Source organism: Halichoeres trimaculatus, unplaced genomic scaffold (assembly GCF_033239565.1).
Source record: "Halichoeres trimaculatus isolate MK-OKI-2021-1 unplaced genomic scaffold, fHalTri1.1 fHalTri1_scaffold_22, whole genome shotgun sequence".
Lineage (NCBI taxonomy): Eukaryota > Metazoa > Chordata > Actinopteri > Labriformes > Labridae > Halichoeres > Halichoeres trimaculatus.
Window position 1 is genome coordinate 21,619,992 of NW_027437200.1, and position 14,430 is coordinate 21,634,421.

Sequence of the window (14,430 nt, forward strand, 5' to 3'; positions counted from 1 at the left end):
TGTCCCCACCTCTTCTTCACTTTCAATAAATCTCAGACTCAGCTGAGAAACAGAGAAAATATGAACCACAGAGGAAACATGTTACACTCACATGTTTTCAGCTTTTAGAGAACAACATCAGACGATCGAGAAGTCCAATGTGACTGTTGAACGCTAACTCTTCAGATGCTCTCTTGAAACTTCAAATATTCAGATTGTTTTCTTTGCCTTTTTGTTTCTTTAATTCAAACGTTAAGCATTTTAAGACTACGGTGGCAAAAAGCGATGACGCAACGAAAGTTAAAAAGGTCAGTTATCCCAACAGACACAGAAAAGTTGTGAAGTAAGTAAATAATTTTCTTTTTTAACTTAATCTATGATAAATAAAGCTTTGTATGGATCTCGCTTTTTAATATCCTTCATTTCTTTTTATTTAACGAAAAATTATGTCATCTTGTATTAAGCTTTATGAATCAATAACGTTAGCACTAAAGCTATATTTACCATAGTGTCCGTTAGGAAAACTGTCCTCCTAACTTCTGTTGTGTTGTGGCTTTTGCATTCATATTGCTGCTTTTGAAATCAGCCTGACACCTACAGCCACAAAAAAACTGTTTAAAAATAAAATAAAATAAAATAAAATAAAAAATAAAAAGAGGAAGAAAAAGAAAAAAAAACTTTGACTCCCAAACTGTCGTTTTTTTTTTTTGTTTTTTTTTTACTTGCATGAGTGTCCGACCCTAACCTCAGCAATGATACATTTTCATTGAAGTGAGTCTGCCTATGGACACACCACCACTGCCAGGCAACCAGAGTGAGTGACAGACGCCCTCTGCTGTACATCTAGGGTAATACATCCCCTCTCTTGTTTTCACTCACATATAATATTTACTCTTTTGACTGGACTTATGTTTTATCACTGTAAAAGTTGTAGTCACACGTAGATGTTGTGAACATGTTATCAGGTTCTGGGGAATAAAACTCAATAAAGATTTCTGATATAAACGTAAATAAGATATTGTTAAGCTTTAATAACGAGGATTTTTTTTAAAAAATGTTAAGGATTTTCAAAACAAAAATAAAAGTAAAATTGTCATTAGCATTTTCTTTTTAAAACATATTTTTTGATTTAATTAATTGATTAATTAATTAAATTTAAAAAATAAATTATAAAAAAAAATATTTATTTATTTATTTATTTATTTATTTCTATTGGGCATTTAAAAAAAATGAAACATGAAATGAACCATACATAATGATTTGGTAAAAGAACCAAACAAAACTGGACAAAACAACAAACAGGAACATTGAGAGATGTGCAGGAATGGCCAATAAAACCCAAAGGGGCTTGTCCAGTGGTGCTCCGAGAGACAAGAACTAAAAATACACATAGATACACACAAATATACAAATATCTTTTGGCACTTCAACCAAATAAAATACAGATAAACAGAAAAAAACAATATATTGTTAGCAACAAGGTAAGTACCAAAGAGAATTAGGGTCACTGAAAAAAATCCAATTTTTTTGGTTACTATATTTTCTAAGTAAAAAGTCAGAATTCCGAGAAAAAAAAAGTCCGAATTCCTCTTTTTTTTTTTTTTTTTTTTTAGAAAAAAAGGACGTATATGTTTTTCTTTCAGTGACCCTAATTCTCTTGTTTTTTTTTTTTTTTTTTTTTTTTTACAAAGTTGGTCTGTTATGAAATAAATATCACAACTGTAAATTTTTTATTTTTTTGTTGCTGAACCAGCCTTTATAACATAAAATTTCACCATGTAACTTCGTTACAAAAATGTTAAGGAGGTTTCAAACTTACGGAGCCTGATCGTTTCATCTGCTTTGGTTGTCTTGTTTTTTTCTCCAACCTCAAAGAAACAGCGAACATAAATGTAAACGTTAGAAAAAGGTCGAACCTTGTTAAAACAGCCACGTTGTCAAATATTAACTGTTCACATTGATAAGAAAAAGGGGGAGCACCGAGAAAAAGTGGGTTATATTTTGTTTACTGACGTGACTACAGCGCAGGGGGCGGGGCTTGTGGTTGTCCGAACGAACCGGATCGCGAGGAGGAGTTGAGTGACGTGGCTTCCAACCAATGAGCGCAGCGTGCAGCTGGTGGAAAAAAACACTACCACGACACAAGGTTCCCCCTCGACGTCTGAGCAGAGAAACAGTGGATAAATCTTATTTTTGGACCTCAACGCGAGCGAACCGTCCAATGGGACACGGGTTGGTTCGGTGAAGAGGAGTTTGTAGAGGAATTACTTGGCTTTGTCGCTTTCTGGTGACATCTTGGACCGGAAAAAGAGACGTTTCCCCCCCGACAGCTGGTTTGCGGATTCCCCCTGTTTGCTCTTGAAGTTGTGTGGTGAGTGTTGTTATTGGCTGGAGTGGATGGGGGAAGCTGACTCTCACTGTACACAATAAAAAAAGGAGGAGACATTAAGTACAATCAACGTAAACAAACTTTTGTTCACGTCGTTTTGTTTCTAACTCTAATTCTCAGCCTCAATTTCATACCAATTATTGACTGGAAGTTTCACTGCGGAAGTTCTCATGTTTGAGCCAAAAATCACAGGAAAACATACAAATATGCATCAAAAGGAGCATTTCAAACAATTTAACGTCTTAGTTAACATTTCATAAAGTTTTCCTGTGACAAAGCATGACACTAAAACATATCCAGTTGACTTAAATGAAGGTTTAATCTGTAAATAATATGTAACTGAAAGTGTATTTTCTTCATTTGGTTGTGTGTAACGTCATGTAAAGCCTCCGTAACGTAGTAACGTGTTGTCATCATGTAATAGTTGCTACTTTCGCCTAATAAGAAAATCAATAACAGAGAGTCCAAATATCTGTTATCCATAGACAAAAGCTGCTTCAATCCTGGAGCCACGCAGGCATTTATGTTTTGGAAGTGAGTGAAGAATCCAGCGGTGGTGGTGGTGGTGGAGCGGGGCTTGGGGGATGTTTGTTCATATGATGCGTTCAATGACCCATCTGGAGCCTCGTTTTTTTGAAGGTTGCTTACGCGTGTTGCAAAACGATCAATTCAAACCTGCATTAGTTACAACCTTAGGCTGTAAAATGAAGGTTAAACAGTCCATTAGGCTCTAATCTTTCATACTATTCTTTTTGCATAGCGTCACGCCGACCAAAAATTAAATATGTTTAGTAGCAAAAGCAAAAAGTGACAAAAGTCTGATTTCAAGGGGTTTCTGATATTTACTTTTTTTCTGAATAATTAAATCAAGATTGAAATATCTTACAGCTCAAGGCAAACCATCTCATGAATTCAACAGCAGAATTAAATGGTAATTTCTCAGCCAGCTGCGTTGGGATTTTCTACATGGTCAAAGATGTCAAATCAGTTGAGGGTCAATGATTCATGGTACTTGTCTTGTTTAGACTTTTGATCCATCATCATGCAACGTTAACCGTTTATTCATACCAGAATAAGGTCAAATAAGGTTAGTTATTTTTTTGCATTCTAGCTGTCTGTTCCTGGTTCCTGTCGTTTGACGATGTTGTTGCTATGCGCTAAGAATATAGCAGCTGATACTTTGATAAAATTATAATAAAAGTAATCTTAGTTTTGTATTGATTTTTATTTTGTACAGTTATTGGTAGTGACAGGACGTGCAGTCGCAAAGCATTACAACTTGGCACATTTAGACGACACATCATGATGACACGATGCAACGTCACATTTAAATGAAACAAGATCAGTTCAACATTCAATAGACAAAGACAAATGTCATGTCATATGCACAGTAGACAGACAGTGTGCATGACGACATATTTTTGACACAAATGGTGCGTCTCAACAGTCATTGAAGTGGGGTTGTATGAGCTCTTTGGATTTGTGGATGTTTCCTCTGTATTCCTTTCAGTCTCCATCTGTAGCAGCTCTTCTTCTGTGTGCTCCGGTTCATACAGGTATCCTTTTGGTTCCAAAGTGAATGGAACTTCATCGTCGCTGTCATAGTCACTCATTTTGAATTTCCTACGCTGCCTCACAATCCTTAGAGTACAAACAAAAGAATTACGATACTTGATCAAACTTACACGAGGCTAAAACCAGCGCTCGAAGCATAGCTTGTTTACATTCCCTACAGCTGGAAGGAGGAGGGGGGAAGGAGCGCACTAGCGCTGCGCGGAAGGATACATGACCAGTTAGTTAGGTCCAGATAAATGTTTATATTTCCGAAGACTTAATGCACTTAAAAAATATTTTATATAGCGCACTCTTAAACTGTGGTATTACTTTTTGATTTTAGTTCTTGTAGGCAGAGAAAATAGCCTTTGAATTTGGTACCATCTTACCCTGTTAGCACCTATTTCCTCGTCACCATCGATTACAGTCTGTGTCTTACTGAGGAAGAGGAGACAACTTTCTACTGTTAATTAATTGGATAGAAGTTTTCTGTTGCAATGTCCAAGCATTAAACAAGGGTGCATGGACATAGTTGTCTATGTTTGAGTGCATAACATCTGCATCTGTTTATAAATAATTGTTTGGTAAAGGGGTGGGAATTAATAAGTTCATACTTCATCCCACTCCTTTTCGAATATGTCATTAGATAATGTCTGTTTGTTTGTATTTGTTTCTGTCTTTGACAGAAATTTCACTTTGACCTCATGTTCGAAATAATTTTTTTTTTAAAATTTTAAAAAACAACAACAAAAAAAACTGTATCTAATGTCCTTAGTGGTCACATAGAGCTCAAACAACCCCACTTCAAAAAAACTGAACTGTCTCTTTAAGAAAACTGGGATGTCCTACAGCCTTGAAAGAACTTGAATGCAACATCGGGCCACGTGACCGCCTCAGCTTTCTAACGTTAGCAAGGTGGCTAACGGGATTTAGCTATATTGAGCTACGTTGCATCGCAGCACAGGGTAATCCTCAGTGGAGAAACGACGAATACGCAGTCTTCGCCGTGTTGTTGCATTAAGTTCGTGTAACGTAACACTCAGAAGCGAACACCGAGAGCGAAATGCCAGGTAATGTGAACTTTTGAAGCCTCGAGATGTGACTGATTTATTTCGCAGAGTGTGCAGAGATGTTGTAATCTCAGAGGCGGAGGCTTGTTGACCTGCTTACTGATGCTGCCATGCTGTAGCAGCGTGCTAGCTGATAGCGGAGCAGCCGACTTTGTTTGGCCCTCAAGCATCCAGACGGGAATGGAGTTTGACCTCGGTGCACAGTGTACGTGTAACAACTGAGTGTAGCATCCGCTGTTTATCGCTACATTATCTGCATTCGACCTATTTATCGTTTATTGTGTTGACGACTTTCCTCTAATAGCCCGAGCTACCCAGCTATACCCTTTGTTGTTGCTGGTAGCTTTCACCTTAGGCCCGCTCGTTGACAGTACAGCTATCTGAATCTTTTAGCCAACTAGCCACTTAGCATCACCGTGGCTCAAGCCATCCGATTCAGTCATCAACTTTTCTAGGTAGGCCCGGACACCTGGTTTAGCAGGTTAGCCCTTTGAAGACGGTAGACGGCGCTACGCCACTAGGACACAGCTACAGTTACACACTGTACGGCGACTGATTCATTACATAATCCATGATGTAGCGATTTAAACCGAGCTTTTAAAGCACACTGTACACACAGTTAGTGGAGAAAAACACGGAGCTGTGGTTAAACACAGTCCTTCTTTTCATTGCATGGCATTTCAGATTAAATACGTAATTTCACGCAAGGGTACACGACGTTTCTTGACGCTTTCTGAGGCTGTCTTATGTGAGAGTCAGGGTTAGCTGGCATTTCCATGGACCTTTAGCCAGAGAAAAACACCCCTACACTCGTTAAGTCAAATTTCATTAATTAAAAAGTCATTGCATATCTACGGAAGCGTGTTGCATTCACTTGAAGAAAAAAAAAACAACTCAGGTTTTTCAGAGTAATTTATTCTTTTTTTTTTTTTTTTTTTTTTTTTTTTGTGTGGAAATTAATTTTGTTTTTCTGGTTAATTTTTTTTATTGGTTTGTTTTTTAAAATATTTTTTTCTGTTATTATGAGTTATTTTTTTGTGGTAATTATTAATTTTTTCTGATTATTATTTTTTTTAATTGGTTTGTTTTTTGTTATAATTATTTCTGTTTTTATGATTTATTTTTGTGGTAATTTATTTTGTTTTTCTGATTAATATTTTTTAATTGGTTTGTTTTTTGTTATAATTTCTGTTTTTATGAGTAATTTCTTTGTGGTAATTAATTTTGTTTTTCTGATTCATATTTTTTTTATTGGTTTGTTTTTTGTTATAGTTGTATCTGTTTTTATAATCTTTTCTTGTGGTAATTAATTTTGTTTTTCTGGTTAATATTATTTTTTGGTTTGTTTTTTTGTTACACTTATTTCAATTTTTATTATTATTATTTTTTTAGGAGTAATTTTTTTTTTTCCTGAAGTATCGAGCTAGTTAGAAATCCCGTGAGAACCTCCAACCTGCAGACGACTCCCGTGGATGTGTGGTGGCTCCTGTGTCCCGCACAGATCAGAGATCCTGATCAGCACATATATGCCTTATCCTTAACTTTCTACCAGCTTTCCAATGTAGAAGCAATGCATTTTTTTAATGCCCCATCTTTGTCTATTCCTTAAGTATTACATTGAACATGAGGCTTATATAAGGATAAAGTCGAAAACATAACAAGGGTATCATACCCTGTGCGTGGCTGATACTTTACCTTTATTGACCCGGTACGGACCGGTAGAAAGTTAAGGATAAGGCATATATGTGCCGAACAGGATCTCTGATCAGTGTGGGACACAGGAGCCACCACACATCCACGGGGGTTGTCTGCAGGTTGGAGGTTCTCACCGGATTTCTAAAGCCGCGTTTCCACCAAGCAGTCCGGGTCGGTTCGTCTCGGTACGGTGCGCTTTTAGCGGCGTTTCCACACACTCATCCCGGGACGGATCCCTAAAAACCGAGACGAGCCGTCCCACTTTTTTGGGACCCTTTCGTATGGGTGCCAGACTGAACCGATCCGCTCTCGGGAGGTGGAGCAACACACTGCAGACCGTTGATTGGTCAAAAGAATCGTCACTCACCCCGACAGCGGCTGCATTTCTCCTGGCGGCACACAGACTTCTTTGAAACGAAGCTTGATTGCACTTTGTAACAGAGAGTTACATGAAAATCACAGAGAGGACGAAATGCTGCATGTCTTCTATCCGTGCTCTTTGTTTACTGTGTCGCGTTTTCTTCTTTGTTGGATTTAATAGCGGGGTAAGCTGCTACGGCGTCGCGCTATTGTTTACCAGCTGCGGCTTCCGGCATGCGGCTTACACGCCGCCCACCACGAGAGGGTACAGTTTGCTGTGGAAACGCAAACGGGATCAGACTTAACTGTCCCAAACCGTCCCAAACCGTACTGAACCGACCCGTACTGCTTGGTGGAAACGCAGCTTAAGTAGCTCCATACTTCAGGAAAAAAAATTACTCCTAAAAACAGGAAAAAAGTAATTTGAAAACAGAAAAAAAATTACTCATAAAAACAGAAATAATTCTAACAAAAAACAAACCAATAAAAAATATTAATCAGAAAAGCAAAATTAATTACCACAATAAAACAAACCAAAGAATAAATTACTCTGAAAAACCTGAGTTTTTTTTCCTTCAAGTGAATGCAATACGCTTCCGTACATTTCTGTCAGTTCTGTTATTCTAAACCTTTATTAACATTAAATTACTACACTGAGGCAAACAAATGTTCATTTTAAGGGTTTTAACAAGTGTTGACATCTGTTTATGTGAAGCCTCAGTAGATTTGTTTTGCATTATTTCCCTTCTAATGTAATGCTGTTGTGCTTGCAGTTGCGCTAACTGCTAATATTTAATGGTAAGTAATAGGCAGTGCATATGAATGAACGATGCTAGGCTCCTTTTTCCGAGATAAAAACGTAAACATAACACCTATTGCAGCAAATATAGCAACACTCGATATTGAATCTTTGATTAGCCCAAAGGATAAACTTATTAATTTTACATTAATTTAAAGCAATAATTAGTTTTACATTGGGTAATTTGGGTGATATGTCACTTTAATGTGTCAGCTTTGTTACAGGGATTTTTGAGCCATAATTCTTTTAAATTTTGTCTAAACTGTGAAATAAATGATTAGGGACATTTCTAGGGAGCGTAGTCTGACATAGAAATGTTGAATAACTCTAAATTCAGTATCATATGGATGAGCATTAAAAAATAGTCCCAACTTTTGTCTATAACTAAGTTGACAAAGTAATACACCATTTTTTTTATTACTTAAATTAAGAATTCATCAGAGCTTAAGCTTACCAATTAATGAATACAGTACATTCCAGGTATAGAAGTTGCAAACAAATAGAATAGAACTGACACTACATTCATTTGTGACAACTAAATGGATCAAACTACAACTTATTTTGTCTGAAGAGATGAACTGTTTTTTTGACAGAGCTAAAACTAATAATACATTGACAGCTGTTAGCTGGTTGTGTCGTAGGAGCTGACAAACACCAGGGGGAAAAAAAACAAAACAAAACGATGAAAATAAGAAAAGGTTAAAGAGGCAGTGAGGATTTGTAGTTTACTAAACAAACTGTCACAGGAATGCGATTTTTTTATTTTGAATTAGTGACATTTTCACCCTGACATTGTTTTGTCGTGAAAACACAGATATGTGCATCAGAGTTTTTATCAGTGAAAGATTTTGGTCTTGTCATTTTGTTGTTTGTTATAGAGATTGACCGATAAGTTTTTGTCTGGGCCGATATTGATACCGATATTCATAGTCAAAGAGGCAGATAACCGATATTTGGAGCTGATATTTTAGACGGTAGAAGTGAAAATATTGGCATCAAAATTTTGAATAATACGAACTCCAACACTTAACTTTGTTTAATGCCTTCAAGCATATGTTTATTAAACAGCTCCCAGGCCCAACAGCATGTCCATAAAGTTAAATGAACACTTAAAAATATTAAATAGCTCCTTTTAGCTTTCTATAGTGAATAGAGTTTTCCAAAAATAGCTTCAAGTGCAACTAATCAGATGGTGTTGTGGGTGGGACGATGCCAGAGACAGAGAAATGACCTCAGACAAAAGATCCCATACCATTATCCGTTTATCCTCATTTTGTTATTTGAATGGGTCTGTTAAATTACATTATTGTTTTCACTATTATTACTATTATATTTATTATAATGTTTATTTTTTTATTTTTATTTGTTTCTCTTCTCTGTGTTGCTAATTAACACCTGGTGAAGAGACTGCCAGTAAAAATTAGCCTTTTTGGCTAACTTAAATAACATCCTTCCGTTCTTTTTTAAACAAATTAATAAACAAAAATAGAATAAATATTGAACACTGGCATTGAATTTCCGTTAAATTAAAAAAAAAAAAAAAAACCCAGAAAACTTTGATGTCTCTTGTGACAGAAAATCATCTCAGACGTGGCTCTACACTCACGGTTCAGCAGTCACATAAATCTGGAACGACGTCACACCCGTCCATACAACCTGTTTCCCTTCACTCCAGTTGAAACGCGTTTGAACAAACACGGACAGGCCTCACATCTCTGACATGTGGAGCTGAAATAAACTGGTTCTGATTTTCTCCTGCAGACGTGTTCCCACGCTTCCCCTCAGCTGTGACACAGAACATGTGTGACAGGTGTAAGGAATGATGGGCTCACCTGCCACGACGTTTCCTGTCTGGTTAAACGCCTTTACAGGACGTAGTGTTTGGACTGTCTCTGCGTATAGCTGCGCTCTGCACACGTAGGATCATTTTGGTATTTTGATGGAGGCAGAATCATCAGGACCTGTTGTTGGTGTAACTCAGCCTGAATCTTTAAACCAGCTGGAAGTGAAGGAGCTTTTACTCCTGTGGTGTTTCTGTATCAGGCTGACCCCTGAGCTCTGCACACAGCTCGGCTGAGATCATCGTTTACTTTTTCCCTCTCGTCCCGCTGCGGCCTGCAGTTGAGTCATGAGTTGTCTGTTAGCTCGGCTGGCAGTCTGAAGATTATGTCATTATGGCTGGCATTTATGGTTAGAGCAGGAGGTCTGCGTCTGCTGCAGGAACAGTCCTTTATTTTACTAAACTATGTTGTACTTTTTTATCCTTTTCTAACGCCTGACAGGATTTCTAAACAACCAGAATGTTGTCCAATTTTTTTTTTTTATTTTATTTTAATTTTTATTTATTCATTTATTTAATTATTCTTTTATTTCATTTATTTATCTATTTACTTATTCTTTTATTTTATTTTATTTTTTCATTTATTCACATATTTTTTTTCTATTCACTTATTTATTCATGCCTTTATTAATGTTTTATTCATTCATTCATTTACTTTATTTTATTTTGTTTTATTTATTTATTTATTCATTTATTAACTATTTTTTATTTTGTTGTATGTATTTCTTTATTTACTTTTTCAAAATAGCTTTATTTTTTATTTATTTATTTATTTATTTTTATTTATTCATTCATTTACTGTTTTTTATTTTGTTATTTATTTCTTCATTTTTATTTTTTTTACTTTATTTTAAAATTTACTTTATTTTTTTAATTTACTTATCTATTTATTTCTATTTATTATATTTTTTGTGGCAGAAATAGTTCTTGGGCTCTTGATGTTTTTAATCCTAATTTACCAGAACAACAAAAAATAAAACTAAAAACGCTAATACAAATATCTTTAAATATATCATCTTAAATTTAATTAATTTTAATTTTACAATTTTCTTAAATTTGGTGATTGGAAATCTTGAATCTTGAGTTGACTTTCTTCTTTTTATTTATTTATTTTTAACTTTTTAATAAATTACAACAGTTGATCCTTTCAGAACTGAACTCTGACCCAGCACCTTGATATTTATTGATTCTGGTTGTGAAATATGAACAAACCTTTTGGCCTCTGACTCAATTTGAAGCAGTGAGATCATTTTGGAAAGCACAGCTTAAAAAAGGATGGGTGATATATTTTTTCTTCTCTCAGGTGTAATCCAGCTGTAATGACAGTTCCCTGCACGCCTGAGTGAAATATGACGCTAACATGATCCCCACTATTTTTTTACAAGTAGCTAAACTGTTTTCCTAACTGTCCCACTCATTAATTGTCTCTTTGAACAGAACCAGCCGAGATGAGCGGTCCAGAAGTGGCCAAGACACCAGGAGGCGGAGCTCCAGACAAAGGAGGGAAGGAGCCGGTGGCTAATGGGCACGCAGGAGAGGGCAACGATGCCAACCCGTTCGCTGAGTACATGTGGATGGAGAATGAAGAGGAGTATAACAGACAGGTGTGTGTGTGTCTGTGTGTGTGTGTGTTCTCCTGCTTTATGGGTCATAGACACAAAGCAAACATGGACTCCTGAACTTTTTATGGTCACACTGATTCAGGGTTTGTGTTTGGGGTCTTGAGTTTTTGATCTCCTGGATTGTCATTACATCAATATTTGTGATGAACCAGAAGCTGTGATTGGTTTATATCCATGCTACTCACTCCCTGTCTTGAAAGTCGCTCATACATTGTAGGCTCAACCCTCCCCGTGTCGCCTACGCTGTCTTTTTACTTCTCTGATTGGTGATCGCTGAGTAGGGATGGGTAGCAAAAACTGGTTCCTGTCAAGAATCAATAAGAAACTGTTAAGTCCACTGACATCATCAGCCTTTATGCTTAATGGTTCCCTTATCACGTTTTTTCATTATACCAGAACTGCTGGACCTTACGTCAGCTATCTGTCCCTGCAATCTTGGATTAGCAGATGCTAACAGTTTCCCTCTAATTTAGGATTTTCAGCTTGAAGTTTTTCTGAAGAAGTGAACTCACAAAGAAATGGACATTAGTGTCTCACACCAGATTCCTGTTCAACATGTTATACATCTCCTAATGGACTAAAATCCATGTAGCAAAACTAGTGCTAGCTTGATGCTAACATATACGGGACATTGCATGGATATGCTAGTAATTAGAATAAATTGGTCACTTTGGTTTTACAACAAATTTTCGACTTTCATCACAGAAACATTTTACGGTCTTTGGAACCGACACTTGCAAGCGCAGGAGAGGGAGATGTTTCTTCGTGGTAGGGCTGGACAATTTATCGGATTTTAATCATGATTTCAATTTTGCCATCTGACAATCATAAAAACAATATAATCGAAGAAAAACACTTAATATGCCACACAGTGTAGATGTATGCAAGTTCCTGTGCTTCATAGCTCTTTTGTGTTCCATGTGCAGCCACAGCGAGTGTGTGTGACTTATGTGTATCAATAATACTGTATGTGCCACTTGCTGGTTCTTTAAAGTTGTGTTTAAATCAGTACTGAAGTTTTTGAATAAATGAATAATTGTGAATTTTAATCGTGATTTCAATATCACTTAAAATAATCAGGATTCTTATTTTTACCATAATCGCCCAGCCCTTCTTCGTGGTGTTTTTTCCAGCTCTCTGTCGGCTATACAGAACATGTTGAGGTGGAACTTTGCTGCGCGTAAGAGATGGGGCTGGGTACTGAATTGGGTACTTTTCTAGGTACTGGCCCAATTCTGTCTGTAGTACAGAGTATTGATTAATGTAAAATGAAATGGTACCATGTTTTGGTACCCAAATGCATCCTTTTGGCTGTGAAGGAGTGGAAGAGTAGGAGATTTTCCATGCTGGACATGAACACAGCATTACAAGTTTAAATATTGAGGAATAGATATGTTAAACAAATTGATATTTATTACCACATAAACGCACAAAAGTACTGAAAATTGGTACTGTTGAGTACTAATACTGATTGACAGGTACTGGGCATCAGTACTGTATTATTTCAAATATGAAAGGTACCCATCCCTACTGAAAACTAAATGTCAAAATACCAAAGGGCGTAATAGATGAAAAGTTACGTGCAGGCTCATGGCTGGCTTATAACCACGGCAAGGTTCCAAACAACTCAAATTATTGCTATAACCACTTTAAGACATTAGCTGGCCTGCTTCAGGCATTAACATAACAAAACAGTATATCAGCATCTCGTTACGTACTCATTTTTATTTTTATTTCTTTATGTGCAGATATCAAGAATTCCATATTTTTTTTACTCATAATCTCAAATAAATGTTGACCCAGAAAAACAAGAGTTGATAACAGAATCGATAAAGAATCAGCTCAATAATAACGTCTTATCAATACCCATCCCTACTGATGACCATCAACAGTCTGTTCTTCCACTTTCTGACCTCCTTGGAAATGTTTAATAGGATGGAGCGATTTGAGCCATAAATGAGTAACTTCAGTTTTTCATTTTCAGTTTCTTCCTGATTAAATCTCTTCAGATCTATTTTTCTGTGAGTTTTTATTGCTCCCAACAGTTTTTGAAAAGTCCCCTTTGTGTGTTTCCTCCTGCCTCCCAGGTGGAGGAGGAGCTGTTGGAGCAGGAGTTCTTGGAGCGCTGCTTCCAGGAAATGCTGGAGGAGGAGGACCAGGATTGGTTCATTCCTTCGCGTGACCTCAACAACCAGGGGGTGGGGCAGCTGCAGCAGCAGCTCAACGGCCTGTCGGTCAGCGATCACCACAGCAACCTGGAGGAAGTGGCGGTGAGTCAGAGACACGTGCAGCGTGGCGGTGGTGGTCGTCCTGAGGTCATGCTGAGCGTTGATCTGACTCTGTGTGTTTTTTTGTTTCTCTGCAGAGGAAGAGCATCTTGAATCCTGAAGCGAAGGAGTTCATCCCGGGGAAGAAATACTAGGGGTCCCCCTCACCCCCATGGAGCCTCCACACGCACACCAACTCACACACACACCTGTCCTTGCATACTCTCAGAGACTCTGGCGGCCTAGCCCGCACACACACTTACTCTCACACACACACACACGCACACACTTGAAGTCAGCGGCGTGCTGGCGGCTCAGTTGGGGGGTGGGGGGATTTCTTTTTCTTTTCTTTTTTTGTTTCTTAAATCTTTTATTTCCTGTTTGTTTCTTGTAAACTGAGGGACATTGGGAACAGGGGTGGGGGATGGGTGTAATACCAGCACCGCCCTACAGGGGGCGCTAACTCATTACGGCATTTCAGGTGAAAGCGCTGACGTTCACGGAGCGTGCAGAGCTCGTCGGCGTCCCCTTGGCACTGTGGCAGCTACCAAGAAGTGATGCCAAAATGAACTAAAATCCAAATACGATAAAAAGACAAAAGTCGGAAAGTGCTTCGGAAGTATGAGCCGTCAAATTTAACGAAATAACATCAGCAGTCGATCGAGGGGTTTCCATTACGGAGAGGTTAGAGGGTGACTAACACTCAGGGGACGGGACGGGTTTCTGCACCGCTCTGTAGCGCCACCGCAGGAAGTCAACAGTTGCATCTTGAAATGCGATTTTTTTTTTTTTTTTTGTACGAGCACCGGCTGTGTTCCAAACCAAATACAGACCCTTACCTCCGTGTGTTTTTGG

General features: G+C 37.6%; 1 protein-coding gene across 2 annotated transcripts; it reads left to right on the top strand.

The window, feature by feature from the left end:
• The first annotated feature begins 2,105 nt into the window (after positions 1-2,105).
• paip2b (poly(A) binding protein interacting protein 2B) lies at positions 2,106-14,168 on the top strand. Of its 2 annotated transcripts, none has more exons than XM_074662398.1 (4): positions 2,106-2,350; positions 11,124-11,290; positions 13,396-13,578; positions 13,674-14,168. In XM_074662398.1, the coding sequence occupies exons 2-4, from the start codon at positions 11,135-11,137 to the stop codon at positions 13,728-13,730; spliced, it is 396 nt and encodes a 131-aa protein (XP_074518499.1). In that variant the 5' UTR covers positions 2,106-2,350; positions 11,124-11,134; the 3' UTR covers positions 13,731-14,168. The 2 variants fall into 2 exon arrangements, with proteins under 2 accessions (XP_074518499.1, XP_074518498.1); XM_074662397.1 differs by lacking the exon at positions 2,106-2,350 and adding an exon at positions 4,821-4,992.
• The last annotated feature ends 262 nt before the right edge of the window (positions 14,169-14,430 follow it).